Source organism: Nuphar pumila, chromosome 10 (genome assembly GCF_984573655.1).
Source record: "Nuphar pumila chromosome 10, dmNupPumi1.hap1.1, whole genome shotgun sequence".
Classification (NCBI taxonomy): domain Eukaryota; kingdom Viridiplantae; phylum Streptophyta; class Magnoliopsida; order Nymphaeales; family Nymphaeaceae; genus Nuphar; species Nuphar pumila.
This window is the reverse complement of record NC_143258.1, coordinates 102,481,064-102,498,153: the sequence shown is the minus strand read 5'-3', so window position 1 is coordinate 102,498,153 and position 17,090 is coordinate 102,481,064. Positions and strand designations below refer to the sequence as shown.

The following is a 17,090-nucleotide window of genomic DNA, read 5'->3' as shown; positions in this document are numbered from 1 at the left end:
GAATGTGTCACCCTTTCAGAAATGCTCTCTGATCGTGGCTTATGATTTTCTCAAAGATGTCACTTATTCTCGTAACCACGATCTTCATAATAAGTTTCACTCTTTCAGAAATGCGCTCTGATTGGGGCTAATGATTTTCTCAAAGATGTCACTTATTCTCGTAACCACGATCTTCATAATAAGTTTGTAGACTAGATTACATAAACTGATAGGTCTATATTGATTTAGCCGGTTGGCCCCTTCACTCTTGGGAATGAGCACTATGTGTGGTGCAATTGACCCTTCTTAAGAGATGTCTTTGGCCATAAAAATAAATCTATTGCTTTACACAGGTCCACTTTGACAACTTACCAAAAAGTTTGAAAGAATGCTCCCGTAAAGCCATTCGGTCCTGCGGCACTGTTTGGATCTAAATTGAAAAGTGCCTTATCGCATAGTTTCACAATCAACATCATGATATAAAACATGATATAAATCAAGATATACAGCAGTATAAGAATCATGATTAACATAGATCGAAACAAGAACAGAAAGCAAGCATGTCGGGCTCCGTATTACACCAAAATCCAAACAAAAGCAAATCGACAAATAGTTGCATAGAACACAATAAAAACAACGAAAGCATGTTAATATTATGTAAATGGCTAAGGCGTACCAAAGTACTCTCACATACTGTGCAAACAGGGTCCAGTGTCCTTCCCCCGGGATACAATAGCCTCGATGATCAGAACTGGTGCACTCTGACAGATCATCCTTCGAAGACAACCTCTACGAACCGATGTTGCAGAAAACCCTTTTCGGGATAACTCAGGAGAGAGAGAGAGAGAGAGAGAGAGAGAAAACACAAAGCCTTCCTCAGAATTATGCGTACAACACACCCGTAACCCCTGCCCCAACCGTGGTTTTATAGCATTTATATTGAGTTTATGGCGCTTTGTGGTTGTTGGACGGTTTTGAAGGCCTTTGATTGACAGTCAAAGGTGGGTGACCGTTCAAGAACTTTTTCGTCCTATTTTCAATCCGTCAGGATTATGGCCATTAATCTCATTTATCTCAAAACGTTTTGGCCTGACTAGTCTATAAATCTCTTCATTTTCTGTCTTTTGGATCATCAAAATTTCTGACTCTCCAATTTTCTCTTTTCTTTCTTCAGGGTTTGGCTTGTAGAGTTCATGTGTGGGAGAGGTCCTTTGTTCTTGCGAAGCAGTGACTCTCTTGAGGTTCAAGCCTAGTTGTATCTTGGGAACTCAGTCGTAACAAAACCCTTTTTTGCATCTTCGGAATTCCCAGAGTGGGGCGATTGAAGTTCTAAAGATATCAATCTTAAGAACGTGCCTCTAGGCTTGAGATCTCTTTTCTGAAATTCATTTTATCACAAGGTTGGGGTAACAATTTTAGAACTTCAATATGGCCTCTGGTTCGACATCCAACTCCATCAACCTGCTCAACCGTGACCTTGAAAAACTCGATCGATTTGATGAGTCAAACTTCAAGTTGTGGCAATCAAAGGTCTCTTTCTTGTTGTCTGAGTTGCATATCGACTATGTCCTCAGAAAGGCATGTTTCATTGTCGCTGCTGGAGAAGTTGAGACTAAAGAACAGAAGAAAGAGCGAGAGAAGTGGCATACTGACAACTACCGATGCAAAGGGCATATCCTGAATACTTTAGCCGATTATCTCTTTGACTTATATTCTCCATTGGAGTTGGCTAGAGAGTTGTGGAATACTCTCGAGATCAAGTACAATGCAGAAGATGCTGGTAACAAAAGGTTTATCGTAGATCAGTATGTTAATTTTTCTATTATTGATGATAAGCCTATACTTTCTCAAATTCATGAGATCATGCAGAAGATGCAAATTTTGGCTTATAAGATCAAAGGAGAAGGTATGTATCTTGATAATGACTTCCAAGTTATTGTCATCATTGAAAAACTACCAAATTCCTGGAAAGAATATAGGAATCACCTAAAACATAAAAATGAGAAAATCACTTTAGATGATCTTCTTAAGGACATCCGAATTGAGGAGGAGGCACGTCTTCGTGACAAAAAAATCGAGTTCTAAAGAGGGTTATCCTAAAGTGAATTTTGTTAGTAACAAGAGTAGCAAAATCATGAAAACCCAGAAAATCAAAAAGAATTTCGTGAAAAAGAAAAAATCAACTGATAAAAAGAAAATTAGTTGCTATGTTTATGGCAAGTTTGGCCATTTTGCTAGAGAATGCAGAGAAAGAAAGAGGACTGGTCCTAAGCCAAATGAGTCAGAGGAGAGGCTTGTCGTTGTAATCTCTAAAACCTTCATGATGGCTGCAAATAAGGACTGATACCTGGATACTAGAAGCACTGTTCATGTGGCTAACGACAGGAACTTGTTCAAGTCGTATGAAGTAGTGGGGGAGGGATGCAATCTCTTTATAGGAAACTCTTCTTCAACTAAAGTGCTGGGAAAAGGGAGTGTGAAAATTAAGTTCACCTCCAGGAAAATCCTAACACTTGAGAATGTTCACTATGCTCCAGAAGTTCGAAAAAATTTAATCTCTGCAGATCTACTGTCTCGAAATGGTTTTAAGATTGTTATTGAGTCTGAGATTGTAACTGTGACCAAAGGAAAAATCTTTATAAGAAAAGGGTTTGCCACTGGTGGTATGTTCAAGATGAGCATAAATGAAGCTATTACCTCTGTTTACATGGTTGACTCTTATTTTCTTTGGCATTCACGATTATGACATATAAATTCTCGTTGCATTCATAATATGAATAACTTTGGTCTTCTTCCTTGTCATGTTAGAATAAAACATAATCATAAGTGTGAGACATGCATTCAAACAAAACTAACTAGACTCTCATTTTCTAGTATAGAAAAGAATTATAAATTGCTTGAATTAATGCATTCTGATGTGTGTACGATGGATAATGTTTTGAGCCACGACGACAATAGGTACTTTATTACCTTTATATATGACTATTCAAAATTCTGTTATGTTTATTTGATGAAACATAAATCTGAAGCATTTTCAAAATTTCTCCTTTATTTTGCTGAAGTACAAAATAGATTTAAAATGAAGATTGTACATTTAAGAACAGATAGAGGAGGTGAATACTTAGGTGAAGAATTTGATAAATTATGTAGAGATAATGGTATTATCCATCAAACATCAGCTCCTAGAATTCCTGAACAAAATGGAGTAGTAGAAAGAAAAAACAGAACACTTGTAGAAATGATGAATGCTATGCTTCTTAATACGGGTTTACATTCCAATTTGTGGGGAGAGGCTATACTTACTGTTTGTTATATTCTTAATCAAGTTCCTTATTCTAAATCTGAAAAATCACCTTATGAATTGTGCTTTGGTAAGAAACCTAATCTTAGTTATTTTCATGTTTGGGGTTGTTTAGCATATGCTAAAATTCTAGAAAATAAAAGAAAGAAAGTTAAACCTAAAGCATTTAAATGTGCATTTGTTGGATATGCTGAACATAGTAAAGCATATAGATTTCTAGATATTGTTAATGATGTTATTGTTGAATCTAGAAACGCATCTTTCATAGAACATAAAAATGCATTTGATTCTCTTATTGATGGCAGTCGTATTATAGTAGATGAGCATCCTGTTAATGACATGATTGAATATTCTAATGATTGTGCTGTTGAACCAGAAATTGAAGTTAGGCACAGTAAACGCATTAGAAAACCAACCAATTTTGGTTTTGACTTTTATATATTTCTAATTGAGAATGATCTTGTGTCTTTTCAAGAGGCCATGTCTTCTCAAGATGCTGCCTTTTGGAGAGAAACTATTAATGATGAAATAAAATCAATTATGTCTAATAATATTTGAAAATAAGTGGATTTACCTATTGGTTGCAAAACTATTGGCTACAAATGGATTTTCAAAAAGAAATTAAAAGTTGGTGGTACAATTGATAAATTTAAAGCTCGTTTGGTTGCAAAAGGTTTTCAACAAAAAGAAGGTATTGATTATTTTGATACTTTTGTTCTTGTAACCAGAATATCTACTATTAGAATTATGATTGTCATGGCTGCCATATATAAGCTTCAAATCCATCAAATGGACATAAAAATGACCTTTTTGAATGGAGAATTAGATAAAAAGATATATATGGAGCAACCTGAAGGTTTTGTAGTACTAGGGCAAGAGCGCAAAGTTTACAAACTTGAGAAATCCTTATATAGATTAAAGCAAGCCCCTAAGCAATGGCATGAAAAATTTAATAGTTCTCTGGTACATAATGGTTTTAAAATTCATGATGCTGACAAATGTGTCTACAATAAAGTAGATAGTAGCTCAATTATTATTATCTGTTTATATGTTGATGATATGCTTATTTTGGGTAACAATAGTGAATGCATAAATCAAACAAAAAGATTTTTATCTTCCATGTTTTGTATGAAAGACTTGGGTGTTGCAGATGCTATTTTAGGAATCAAAATTGTAAGAAATAATAATGGCATTGTATTATGTCAATCACATTATATTGAGAAAATTCTTACAGAGTATGGATATTTTAATAGTTCACCAGCATGCACCCCATATGATCCAAATATGAAATTGACTCCTAATATTGGTGCAAGTGTTTAACAATTAAAATATGCCAGTGTTATAGGTAGCCTTATGTATGCAATGAACTGCACAAGGCCTGATATTGCCTATGCAATGAGTAAAGTGTGTTGATACACTAATAATCCTGGTCATCAACACTAGAATACAGTGAACATGATTCATAGATATCTTAAGCATACTTTAAACTATGGAATTCACTATATCGAGTTTCCTGCTATTATTGAGATATCTGACCGTTTGAAAGGTTTTAATAGCATTTATATTGAGTTTATGGCGCTTTGTGGCTGCTGGACGGTTTTGAAGGCCTTTGATTGACCGTCAAAGGTGGGTGACCGTTCAAGGACTTTTTCATCCTATTTTCAAACCGTCAGGATTATGGCCATTAATCTCATTTATCGCAAAACATTTTGGCCTGGCTAGTCTATAAATCTCTTCATTTTCCGTCTTTTGGATCATCAGAATTTCTGACTCTCCAGTTTTCTCCTTTCTTTCTTCACAGTTTGGCTTGCAGAGTTCATGTGTGGGAGATGTCATCTGTTCTTGCGAAGCAGTGACTCTCTTGAGGTTCAAGCCTAGTTGTATCCTGGGAACTCAGTCGTAACAAAACCCTTTTTCGCATTTTCGAAATTCCCGAAGTGGGGCGATTGAAGTTCTAAAGATAGCGATCTTAAGAACGTGCCTCTAGGCTTGAGATCTCTTTTCTAAAATCTATTTTATCAAAAGGTTGGGGTAACAATATATATATATATATAACACATATATATAGAGAGAGAGAGAGTAGAGCGTGCATGGGTTTTTCTGCTCTGTCGGTATTTTTCGCAGCTCTGACCTCATAAATGTGCTAGGCGTGTTCAATTTACTTGGAATCCATACCTGTATTTTTTATGTAAAAAATGATATTTTGAGCCTCAAAAATTTACAAAGATTTTGGATCATTGATTTTTCGAACCTTATAACAACCCACCCATGTGTCAGAACTGGACACTTCAAGAGCTGATCCTTATACAATTGAGTACATGTCTGTATGGTCAGAATTTAAAACTAAAACAAAAAAAATCCTAAAAAAACCACAAGCACGTATTGCAGGCACCTAATCTTCAAACACCTACCATCTACTCTCTCTCTCTCTCTCTCTCTCTCTCTCTCTCTCTCTATATATATATATATATATATATATATATATATATATATATATATATATATATATATATATGCGCGCTGTTACACTTCTCAAAATGCAAAATTTAACCTTTGGATCATGCTTAACATAGTTTTTTACTAAAAAATGACTCAAACATAATGTTTTATACCATCTGTAAACCACCTTCATCATCATGGTGAATTTTGAGTCATTTTTCACCACGTCAAAAATTGAATCTTGTGACATATTAAATATGATAAAACCTTCTAACCCAGTAAATAAGCCATTCCAAATCTATGAAGTTGGAAAATTATCTTTTTTCACATCACTCGATTATCTAAGTTGAACGACAAGGTGAATGATACGGCGAAAAAAGACGGTCTTCAAATGACTATGACAAAGCAAAACAGTGTGGCGGAACCTATAATTAATTCAGGTGCTACCTCAGATGGGAAAATGAGACTAAAATAGACGTCCAAACAAGCTCTTTGAAAGTCAAGTAATCTCAAGCCTAATCCTTAAAATAAAGGGAAAATGTAAAGTTTTTATTTCTTTAGAAAAAATCTTCTATTGGAGCAGGCCCCATGATAAATATATGTGTATGCTTACATCTAATATTTGGTAACCAGATCTATACAAACAAGAGTGTGTACCACCTTATCCAAAATATATATATACATATATATATAAAAGTGGTAGTTGCTTAATCCACAGTATATTAAACAAAACACATCAGCATTGACCATCCTTGGCGCACGTGTGATGGATGGTCTGCGTGCAAAAAATGTCAAAAATGACCCCAAAATGCACAAAAAACATGTTTTAGGCATGATGGATGCTCAGCAATAGTGTGCTTTCATTGATTAATCACCTACCACATATATATATATATGTGTGTGTGTGAGAGAGAGAGAGAGAGAGGATAATAAACTTTAGTTTTTTTTATTTCTAAATGTTATGTATATATATATATATATATATATATATATATATATATATATATATATATATATATATATATAATGGTTCCTCCTAACCGTCCATATCGTGAGGACATTGCTGATTTTTTATGTTTCAGGCCATGTCTAGCAAATCTAACCATATAGATGTATTTAACGTGAGGACCCATATCAACTCTTTGTTCCTAATTTTTTTGATAAAAAAAACATTATAATTTTATGAGCTTCAAAATTTATAAAAAAAAATTGAGCTATTGAATTTTGAATCCTATAAAATCCTGCTCCTCACATATCATAATAGAATGATTCAAAAGCCAATTTCTACTAAATTAACCATGTAAATCACATCTATAAGGCCAGATTTCAAAAAAATGTATCGCAAAAATTGAAACTGTCCACACATTCCTACAGTTAGTAGGTTGCCATCTCTCTCTCTCTCTCTCTCTCTCTCTCTCTCTCTCTCTCTCTCTATATATATATATATATATATATATATATATATATATATATATATATATATATATTGGGTCACCCGCAAGGCAAAAAACAGGCTCCCATAAGTTTTTCGACTAACATGGCAGGAAACTCGCCGTGAAACATTCTTTTAGCTAGCACCCTCTACACAAACAAGCAGGGAGCTGTGTAGAGGTAGGGTTTGTGATTAGGGCTTAGCCATTCGATACCCCCCTCTTTTATGCACTACATCGGCACTCTTTCTCGGTCACGAAATCATCTCTTTTTCAGTTTTCTATATCAAGTACCCCGAAATAATAAGTGTCTATGAGAGGGGGAGGGTTGTAACTTATGTGTGTGTCTTTAGGGTTTAGGCAGTAGCAATCATGGCACATAGGGAGAAATAAACAAAGCAATGCAAAGTAAAGGTAGCTCAAATGAAATTGACCAACACGCATTATTCTTTTATGATAACAGTGGTAGCATGAATCATAATCTTCATTTGGGGAACAAGTTATAGCTTTTTCAAGTTTTAAAATGACCAAAGTATCCTTTGATTTTTGTGGGTATTGATGCTCTATTAATCTTTGATGGCTTGGTCAAGGCTTGGCTACTTAAATTTCTTGTGGTCTAAGGTCAACAATTTTGTGGCACTAGGTGTACTTTGGGTGCCTAGGACCAAGTTTCAAGTGTTTTTGAACTTGGCTAGTATGAACCCAAGTTGGGACTATGACGCAAACCTACTTATTCAACTCAACATGAACACACACCAACTTGGTCAAAATTAGTTCTTAGCAATCCAAAAAAATAAGGAATGGGTCAAATGTGGACACAATCCTAGGTTAAACTAGATCAATACATCCCGATTCGATATGATTCCTAAACTTATGAGTCATTGAGGAAATCATGGTTGAGTCATCAATCTAATCTGAATTGTTGGATTACCTTGAATGACCAATTCATTCATGAATTAGCAAGGGTTGTCGCCGGCATCGACCCTTGTAGTTATGCATATTGGATGTTGATCGGTCCTTATATGGTTGATCAAGCTAGATTAACGCAAAATGACCATGTAAACCTGAGATCTAAGATTTGCATCCAAAATTGGATCCAATTAACAAGGGTCACCGCTTGTTCCGACGACTCCGATCTTTGCAGCTATGCTTTCAAGATGTTGATTGGCCCGCATATCGCAGATCAAGGTTTGGATCAGTGCAAGATAACCAAGTAACCCCCGTTTGGGTCATAGGGATGCAAACGGTTTGGATGTGTCCAATACTATATCTGATTAACCAGATGTTGGCTAAATGGATTTAGATTCGGATTCAGATGGTGACAAAGCTCATATCAGATCTTCTTTTTTACATGTAAACGGATTAGAGTATCCGTCAATTTGAAATATTTTGGTAGCAAAAAATCAGGTTCATTGACATCCCCATTGGGTCAGTTTAGGCCCAAAGTATTGAAACCTCTACCCAGTAAATCCAATTTACCTTCAGGTGTCAGCTAAACAAGATGACCATAATTCCATAAATGACAAGGAGGTCATTTTCAAAATATATAGGGGCATTTCAGAAAACAAAATTTATCTTTTATTGTCTGTCTGGGTGATGGATAGCAGCTCCCGTCTTTGAATACAACCATTATTAAAAAAAATTAAACTGAGACTTTGGGTCCCACTCTCGGCGCGCTCTGTCCAAATGCTTACACGTGTCTTCACAAGACTGGGTCTGACAAAGTCGAGGGGAGAATCTCTTTTCTGAGCCGTCGGATCTCCGATAAGGAGGGCGAGGAAGCCTCGATGGCCTACGCGCGGCGTGCCTCGGCATGCTCAAAGCGGTGAAAAAAGGAAAGAAATTTTTTACCTAGGGATCGTAAACAAGACCTCCTCCCCTTTCACTGTCGGAGACTAGGAGGTAGGGAGGGTTAAAAAAAAAGCTTAAAGAGGCCTTCACAACGGAAGTGGGACCCACGAGTAAGTTTTAACTTTTGTTTTTTACCTCGGCTTCTTGAAAGGACAGGGGTATGTGGAAATGACAGTGACGAAAATGCCCTCGAGATCCAAACTTTTCAAGTTGCGGGTCTGGTTCCGAACCGATCCTTATTTTATGTGATGAACTTGGTATATTTGGTACTTGGTTGCAAACATAGTGACAAAAGTTTTTATCGGCAATTTCTTGTTTTTCAAAAACCCCCGAGAAATTGAAAAAATTCCATAAATCTCGCTTTTCTTTCGGCAAAATCTAGGCAATAAAAAAAATAAACTAAAAAATATAAAAATTATTTTTTATAAGAAAATATTAATAAAAATTATTTAAAGATAAAATTGCATGATTTTTTGTGATAAATAGTCGTTTAAAATGTAAATATCGAGTTTAAGTCATGGTATTTTTGTGTTTTCATAAATCTCGCAAGATTTTCATAAATCTCGCAATATTTTGAAAATCTTGCAAGAATTTACCGTTTTAAACTTTCAGGCAATTTATCATGATATTATCGCAAGATTTTAGTAAATTTCGTGATATTTGTCACACTGGTTGCAAATTTACTCGATCCTGTCTTATGTGGTGAACTTGGTATATTTGCTACTTGGTTTCAAATTTACTCTCTCTCTCTCTCTCATTAGTCATTACACAAAGTTGAAGTTGAAGATGCAAATTTATTCTTTTGGCAAATTTACGTTGAGCTGCTTCAATTTTTTATTATTCGAGAGTCACTAACCTTTTTGAAGAAATTGCTCATGACCGCCTGAGTTACTTTTTTTTAATCACCCAACTGGGCCAACTCTAGTTAGTTCTTTGAAATAACACTTGTATTCGTTTCACTTTATATATATATATGAATGTCAAGGGGGAAATATTGGCTACACTCTAAAATATTGCACGAACTAAAACTCATAGGTGAGTTTATTTTGTCTATTTGGCCCGTTAAATGCATTCAACACGGTCCATTTACTAGGAAATGTGCTCTTATCGATAAGTTTCAATGTAAAAACATGATTTTCTTAATCATGAAATTTTGGCACATTGTAGGCCGTTTAATTATTAAGCCATTAAAATATATGATTATATAATCTTATTGGAAGTACATATTTTTTTTTACTAAACAAACCATATATGTCACACCCATAGGGCTTGATCCACACAAAAGTTAATCACATGTGACAAAATGAACTTATTTTACTAGAGGTTATGGTACAGTCAAGGGTAGCTTATGTTTTCCCTTTTTGTTGTTTCTCCTATTAAAAAAAAAGATAAATAAGAATTTTCCAGTAACTCACGAGTATCTTAGGAATTAGTTAAAAAGTCGGCCCCTAACTTAAATATTGGAAGACTGAAGAGGCTTAATGGATATTTTTCCTTACATTGGGGCCCACATGTAGATTACCCTAACTTAAAATATCTTTTATTATAACCTTATTTAATTCTTTTTTTTATAAGATTTGCTGGAATAAAGATCCGAATGGCTTTCACCTTTGTCATCGTGATGCCTCAATATACAACTTTCTGCAACCAAATATTTTGGTCATGAGGTGGAAAATACTACGGATGAATGTGGATCCGGGTGGGGATGGGGGACAAGGTCTTCACCTTAGCTCTTAGCTCTGTCTCAAAATTCTGCCCTACACCCTTGCATGGATTTTGATTTTAACCTCTCTACCCGCCTTCATCTCCGTTTCATGTCCTCTTGGCCGAGTGTGACCCATTTTCCCTCGGTCCACTGTCGTCTCTAAAGAAAGAAGAAAAGATTTACTAACAGAGATCGAGATGGGACAACGCGAGGCAAGGCAGGGTGGGGGAAAGCGTAAGTTCATCCCCGCGGGGCGAGATGGGGCAGGGCCCATTTCCCCGGTCCACTGCCATCCCTAGTGAAAAAAAGAACTTTTTTTTATATTAGGTTTGCCAATAAGTTGGTCAATTCTTTCAGTACTTTCTCCTTGTTACATATACACTGATGTGAGATATGATACTATTGACCAAACCACCTGTGTGCAAGGTTAAATATATGTTTTTTTTTAAATTAGTTCATGAAATAATTGCAAAAATTGTCTTTGCCTTCTACAATTTTGCAAATTGATTCCTTCCTTTTGCTAAACTCCTGCAAAGTCATCCTCACCTTCTAATAACTATTGTTAAATGCTTACTAAATGACAATTTTGCTCATATGATTTACTAAGGATCTTTTTCCAAAACACCAATAACTTATATTGATTTTAATTCATGGTCGTAGAACAATGATTTTATGTTAGCCTTCAAACCATAGTTACGGGAAGCGCATCTCTAAAAGGGGAAGCGCACTTCCGAAGCAGGAAGTACCACACTTTTGGGGGAAACCTGCTTCTCATTTGGGAAAATCACGATTTTTACTCACTTTTTCAAATTGCTTCATTTTAGCATCTTTTCATCTCTCATTTCTTACTCACTTTTCTCTTGTTTTTTTTTTATATTTTTATGTAATTATTTATTTTTAGCTTTTCACTCGTTGTCACTTCATTTCTTTTTTCACTTCTTACATGTTTCTACAGTTGCTTTCAAAATTAATCCCGCTGCACTCTTCATATTACTTTTTAACACTCGCTTCCTTGCTTCCGCTTCAGTCATCGCTTCCTGTATTGGTTTGGCTTGTTATTAATTATGCTTTAAACCATGACTACTATCTAATTATAGTTAATCTCATACCCTTTAAACTGAAGGGCCTCTTTGCACTAACGTCAAAGAAGGTAAGGACAGTTTTACAAATTGAGAGTAAGACAACTATTTAGCCAAAAACAATCGGTATATATGCTGCTTTATCCCTTGAAAATAAAAATGAAAATGTAACTTTCTAGATTATTAGGGCAATACTATTGTTGAAAATCAGATCTGGTGTTAGGCCCACACTCGATCCATGGTTTCGCGAACAGACTAAGATTTTTATTTTAATGACGAGAAACCCTTGCCGAGAAACCCTAACTTTTTTATTTTTGCTTAGATAGTTTGGTACTATTGTTTGTTGCATACATGACTTGGTTACTAGGGATGCCACTGGGTCAGATCCAGTATGGAACTTTTGCAAATTTTGGCTGTTTCAGATCCAAATCTCCATGTATTTAGTTGTCTCAGATCCAAACCGTTTGCATCCATGCTGGTTATATCCAACTTTTGTATTCATTAAGAATGGGAGCGGATCGGGTGCAATCACATTTCACACACACACAAAAAAATGCAATGCTCGGATTGACCGGGCAGCATGTGTCTGATACAGACCGTGGGCCACACTGATTTTAACTCGTGGGAACATTTCGGGAATCGCACCTGATCTCGCTCCAAAACCACGATATGAACATTATAGTGGTGAACCGGATCAGACCCGACTATGCAAGATCCGACCCGTTTGTAGCAAGGGAAATGCTAGCCATTTTACAAGATGATCAGGGGCTTAGATGTCATTTTGTATATGAGCCTCGCCAAACCCATCCGCTTCCGAGAAATGGATAAAAGTGATGGTGGTGGGGCCCGGTGGGTACTCGGAGAGGGGGCAGACGTGTGGGGCCCGCCACGAGGGAGAACACACCCCCCCCCCCCCCCAAGTGTTGAGCCTGCTGACGTGGCGAGAGTCTGAACGGTCCGTGAACTCTCCCACGTGGGTCCCATCTAACGGCACATCGTCTGAGGCTCAGAACGGCGTTAAGGATCCGTTTGGCGCGCAGTTAAACACCGCGCTCCCTGATCTCATTACCACTCCTAATAATTACTCGGCACCGTGTGGAGTACGATTTTGGGGTTTGACTTTTAAATGACGAAATTACCCTCACATGCTGTTCTTTATTTTGAATTACGAGGTTTCTTCTGGAAAGTTCTAGTAGCCACCAATGGAGGGTAGCTTGGATATTTACGGAGTCAAAAATGTCAGAACGTACGTTCTAAGATGCGCAGGTCTTTTTTCCGTCTTTGGTGGTAAACTCTTGAGGTTTTCGGTAAATTTGCCCTCTGGATTTAAATTAATCAGCTCTAGAACCCTCTCTTAGTAAAGGACTTCCGTCAAAGCGTCAAATCGTTTCCAGTTACTGTTTTTTCCCCACCAATAAAATTAAATTACCATGTTGCAAAGAGAGCTGCTGGTCTGGAGTGAGGGCATTTATGTAATATCAGCAGTGCTGGGGAGCTTCCGTTTCCGACTTGGGGATCAGGGTACCGTTCTGCATTTTGATTTGAGAAAAGGCATATCAGGCCCCAAATGTGACGTTAATATCCCTAATTCTCAATTCTGCCCTCATATTCTTTAAAAATGAAATACATTAGCAAGTTCCTACAATATAACGAGACATATATGTCTTTATCAAAAGTGGTAGGGGCGTATACGCCATTAAGGATAAGAAATGATCAATTTCACTTTCGCATTAATATTACCTTTTCCGTCCATGACCAAACGTTAGTGCCTAATTTGGTAAATTCGTTTCACAGTATAAATACGGTGCGGCTGAACCCAGGTTAACTATTGCACGGCACCTGGGGTTTTAACTCTACGGAGAGACGTACTTTTGGCGTCTACCTATTTTCTCTCTCTCTCTCTTTTTAAATTATCAAAATTTCTTTTACTTTTTGAAAAAAAGTAATTAAGAGAAAAAAGAAAATCAGAAAAAAATGGGAAAATGCGACTATATAAACCCCAGTAGCACCACCAGCCTCTCTAATGACGGTTTTACCGAGACCACCATCTCCCTGATTCTCATGCTCCTACCAATCCATGGCTGACTCCCCTTCCTGAAGAAAAACCACCCTTTCTCTCTTTGAAATGGTGGTCTCCTCATATCAGTCTTTCTCTCTCTAGAATGGTGGTTTCCTTATCACTGTCTTTCTAAAATGAAACTGATAGTATCAGTCATGTATCTCTTTGTGAGTACTCTAAAAATCCCACCTTCTCTGTAAAAAATGGTAGGTTTTGGGTTTTGTGGCAGGTTCTCTCAAGAACCAACCGCTAAGGTGAGCACCAAGTGGGTTCTCATGGTGGTTTTGGTTGTCTTGATGGTTTCTTACTGACCCAAGTTTTTTTCTTTTGTGGTTTGGTTTTCATGGATGGATAGGAGGGGTAGAGAGAGAAACTGATGTTGAAGAAGAGGTCTAGGGGTGTTGATGGTTGTAAGACCAATCTGATGTGTGAGAATGGGCATTCTGGTGTTGTGTTATCACCCAGTGGTAGGAAATATGGGAGGCCCACTTGCTCATCATTGAGCTCCCCTAGGTTGTTGTTCATAGGGCTTAACACAAAGGGGTTTCAGGAAGGTGAATCCATAATGAGCCCAACGTCCATTCTTGACAGCAAGCCATTCTCTGGGTTTGGGAACTACTTCTGGTCTGACAAGAGCTCTAAGTCACCTGAGCCAGTTGCTGAGTGTAAGCACCATCCATGGGTTGGTCTTGGTCTGGTTGATGCACTTGATCAGGAGATTAATGTGGAAAATGGGCTGTCTAAGCCAGAAAACAAGATGGTCCTGTTCGGTTCACATCTCAAGATTCAGACCCCCCCTCAAACGGAGTCCCCTGTTTCGGCGGCGATTTCCGCGGCGCCGGAGGCGTTTATTGGGTGCCTTACGCCGAGGGAGATGGAGCTTTCAGAGGACTATACCTGCGTGATCACGCACGGTCCGAATCCGAGGACCACTCATATCTATGGCGATCGTATAGTAGAGACCTGTACTGTTGAGCATCCTGCTAGCAGGAAGGAGTCGCCTGCGTTTGCCTGTCGCCGGGCGGCCTTCCCTTGGGATGATTTCCTGAGATTCTGCCATGCCTGCAAGAAAAAGCTCGGCGACAAAGATGATATCTTCATGTACAGGTCTTGTTTTAGATCGAATTGCGGTTGGTTGCATTTGTTATAGCTAAGACTTCTTGAAGTTGTTTATTGGGTAATTGTTTGAATTATAAGTTAGATTGGACGGGGATCATTGTGATCACTATTGAAACAGTGAGAAGGAGGTTACTGCTAGTATTGGGATTATGATATTGAAGTTTCAATCGTTCTGGACCGAGTTCCCTTTTCTTTAATTGATAAAAGAATGAGTTTCTTTTTGCTTTTTCTCCTTTATTGAAAAACTTTACTTTTTTGGTTTCTTTGTTTAACAAATTATTCTTTGACTTCATCAAGAATTGTGGGTTATGCCTTGTTTGAACCTGTAAGCTGTCTTTGTGATATTAGAAATATTGTTTCAATCTTTGGTTTCTCTTAAAATTGTTTGTTGCTAGGTAACTGTAATCTTTGACACCCATTCTCTACTTTTTTGTTTGTTTGTTTTCCTAATCTTTGTTTCTTAAATCGAAGTCCGTTTAGTTTTTTTATTAACAGCCCCTGATATTAGTTTTTTTTTTTCGTGATTTCAGAGGCGAGAAAGCGTTTTGCAGCAGCGAATGCCGATACCAAGAGATTCTTTTTGATGAGAAAATGGAGAAACATACATCCAATTCGTTCAAGTATCCTGTTCTGGCTCATCGTCGCGAGATCTTTGAAGCCGATTGCTTATGAGAGCAGCAGTTTTGTGGTTGGAACACTGTTCAATCTGTTTCCGAGGAGCTGTATGTGATTTCTAGCAGCCAGGGACAATCTACATGTAAATTCTTTTCGGTTCGTCACCCGATCTGAGCGAGTTTTTTGAACTTGGGGCTTGCATAAATAGTTTTCTTCGTCTTCGTCTTCCATGAACTGCAGTCATCATATAACATGCCAGCAACTTCAAATTCTGCATGCCAGTATCAGAATTCGGAAGTGAGAACTTGAGAGCAGGAGTTTCGTTCGTATGATACATACAAGACTTGATGTAATTTGCTCTCTGATTTCATCTGATGATGTTCAGTTGGAAGTGGTGTTTGGTGTCAATGGTGATTACAGTGGGTGCTGTTGTTTTCTTAACAGTTTTTGCTAGATGATGTATGAACTGTGAAATGAATTTTTTCCCCCTCTGTGGATGTGATGAAACCCAGTGTTTGCATTTTATGTAGTTCTTTATTTGAACTTTGTGTGCTGCTTTCATCCTATGAACTCATGATGTATGATTTCACAATGGTATTTAACAACTTGACGTGGAGTATTATTTCTTCTTAAATCATATTTTATGAGTATGGCTATGAATTCTCGTCATGGAGCTCCCCCTGAATACCTGTCCCTCTTTGTTCTTCTTGGCTTTGTGTAACACAATCTGTTGCTGTCCTATGCTGAATTCATCTATGGAATACAAAATTCTACATGGTGTAATTCTGTAGGAATGAAATCATGAGGGTTACTTGCAACTTGGAACATAAAAGATATAAACTCTATCACCCTATGTGCGTGTAGCCAATAAGGAAATCATATTATATATGAATGTCTTAATCCCTTATCTTAAAAGTAGATTCAGTACAGTTGAAAATTAGGCAAAGCCTAATATTGTAGGTCCTGGGCCCGTATTCACAATAATTTACTTATTACTGTTGTGATTGATATTATTATTTTTAGATGTTAAATCATAGAATTGAGAAACCAGGGATGCTCTGGTCGGCCATGTCCAACATAAGGCACTCGGCATAAACAGCTTATAAGTCCTGTCATACTTATCATGATCACATATAATGTGCTATGACAGTGATTTTTTGTTGCTTTTCATATAACAGGCAGGAGACTTCACTAATTGGCATTGAAATTTTCATACAAGAAGTTTGTTAAAAGCAACTACTAGTTTATATTTTAGTTGTACTACATTGCTGTTACTTGATTAGTATAAAATTGGCAATTAATGGCTAGTTGGTGTTAGAATCTAATTATTGTGAATGAAGATGATCTTTTTGATGACCTATAATTTGTCAGATTTCTAAGGGAATATATATATATATATATATATATATATATATATATGAAAATGAAAACCTAAAAATGGGTTTGGTGCTAAATGAAACATGCTGCTGGAATTCAGGTATTTTTTTCAAAATTTTGACCGATTGATTTTTTA

The 17,090-nt window shown here is 36.9% G+C and overlaps 1 protein-coding gene across 1 annotated transcript; it reads left to right on the top strand.

Annotated features, from left to right (window-relative positions):
* Positions 1 to 13,812: 13,812 nt before the first annotated feature.
* Positions 13,813 to 16,214, top strand: LOC149827669 (FCS-Like Zinc finger 8-like). Its single transcript, XM_090018205.1, has 3 exons — positions 13,813 to 14,097; positions 14,199 to 14,950; positions 15,493 to 16,214. The coding sequence occupies exons 2-3, from the start codon at positions 14,220 to 14,222 to the stop codon at positions 15,632 to 15,634; spliced, it is 873 nt and encodes a 290-aa protein (XP_089874331.1). The 5' UTR covers positions 13,813 to 14,097; positions 14,199 to 14,219; the 3' UTR covers positions 15,635 to 16,214.
* Positions 16,215 to 17,090: the final 876 nt, after the last annotated feature.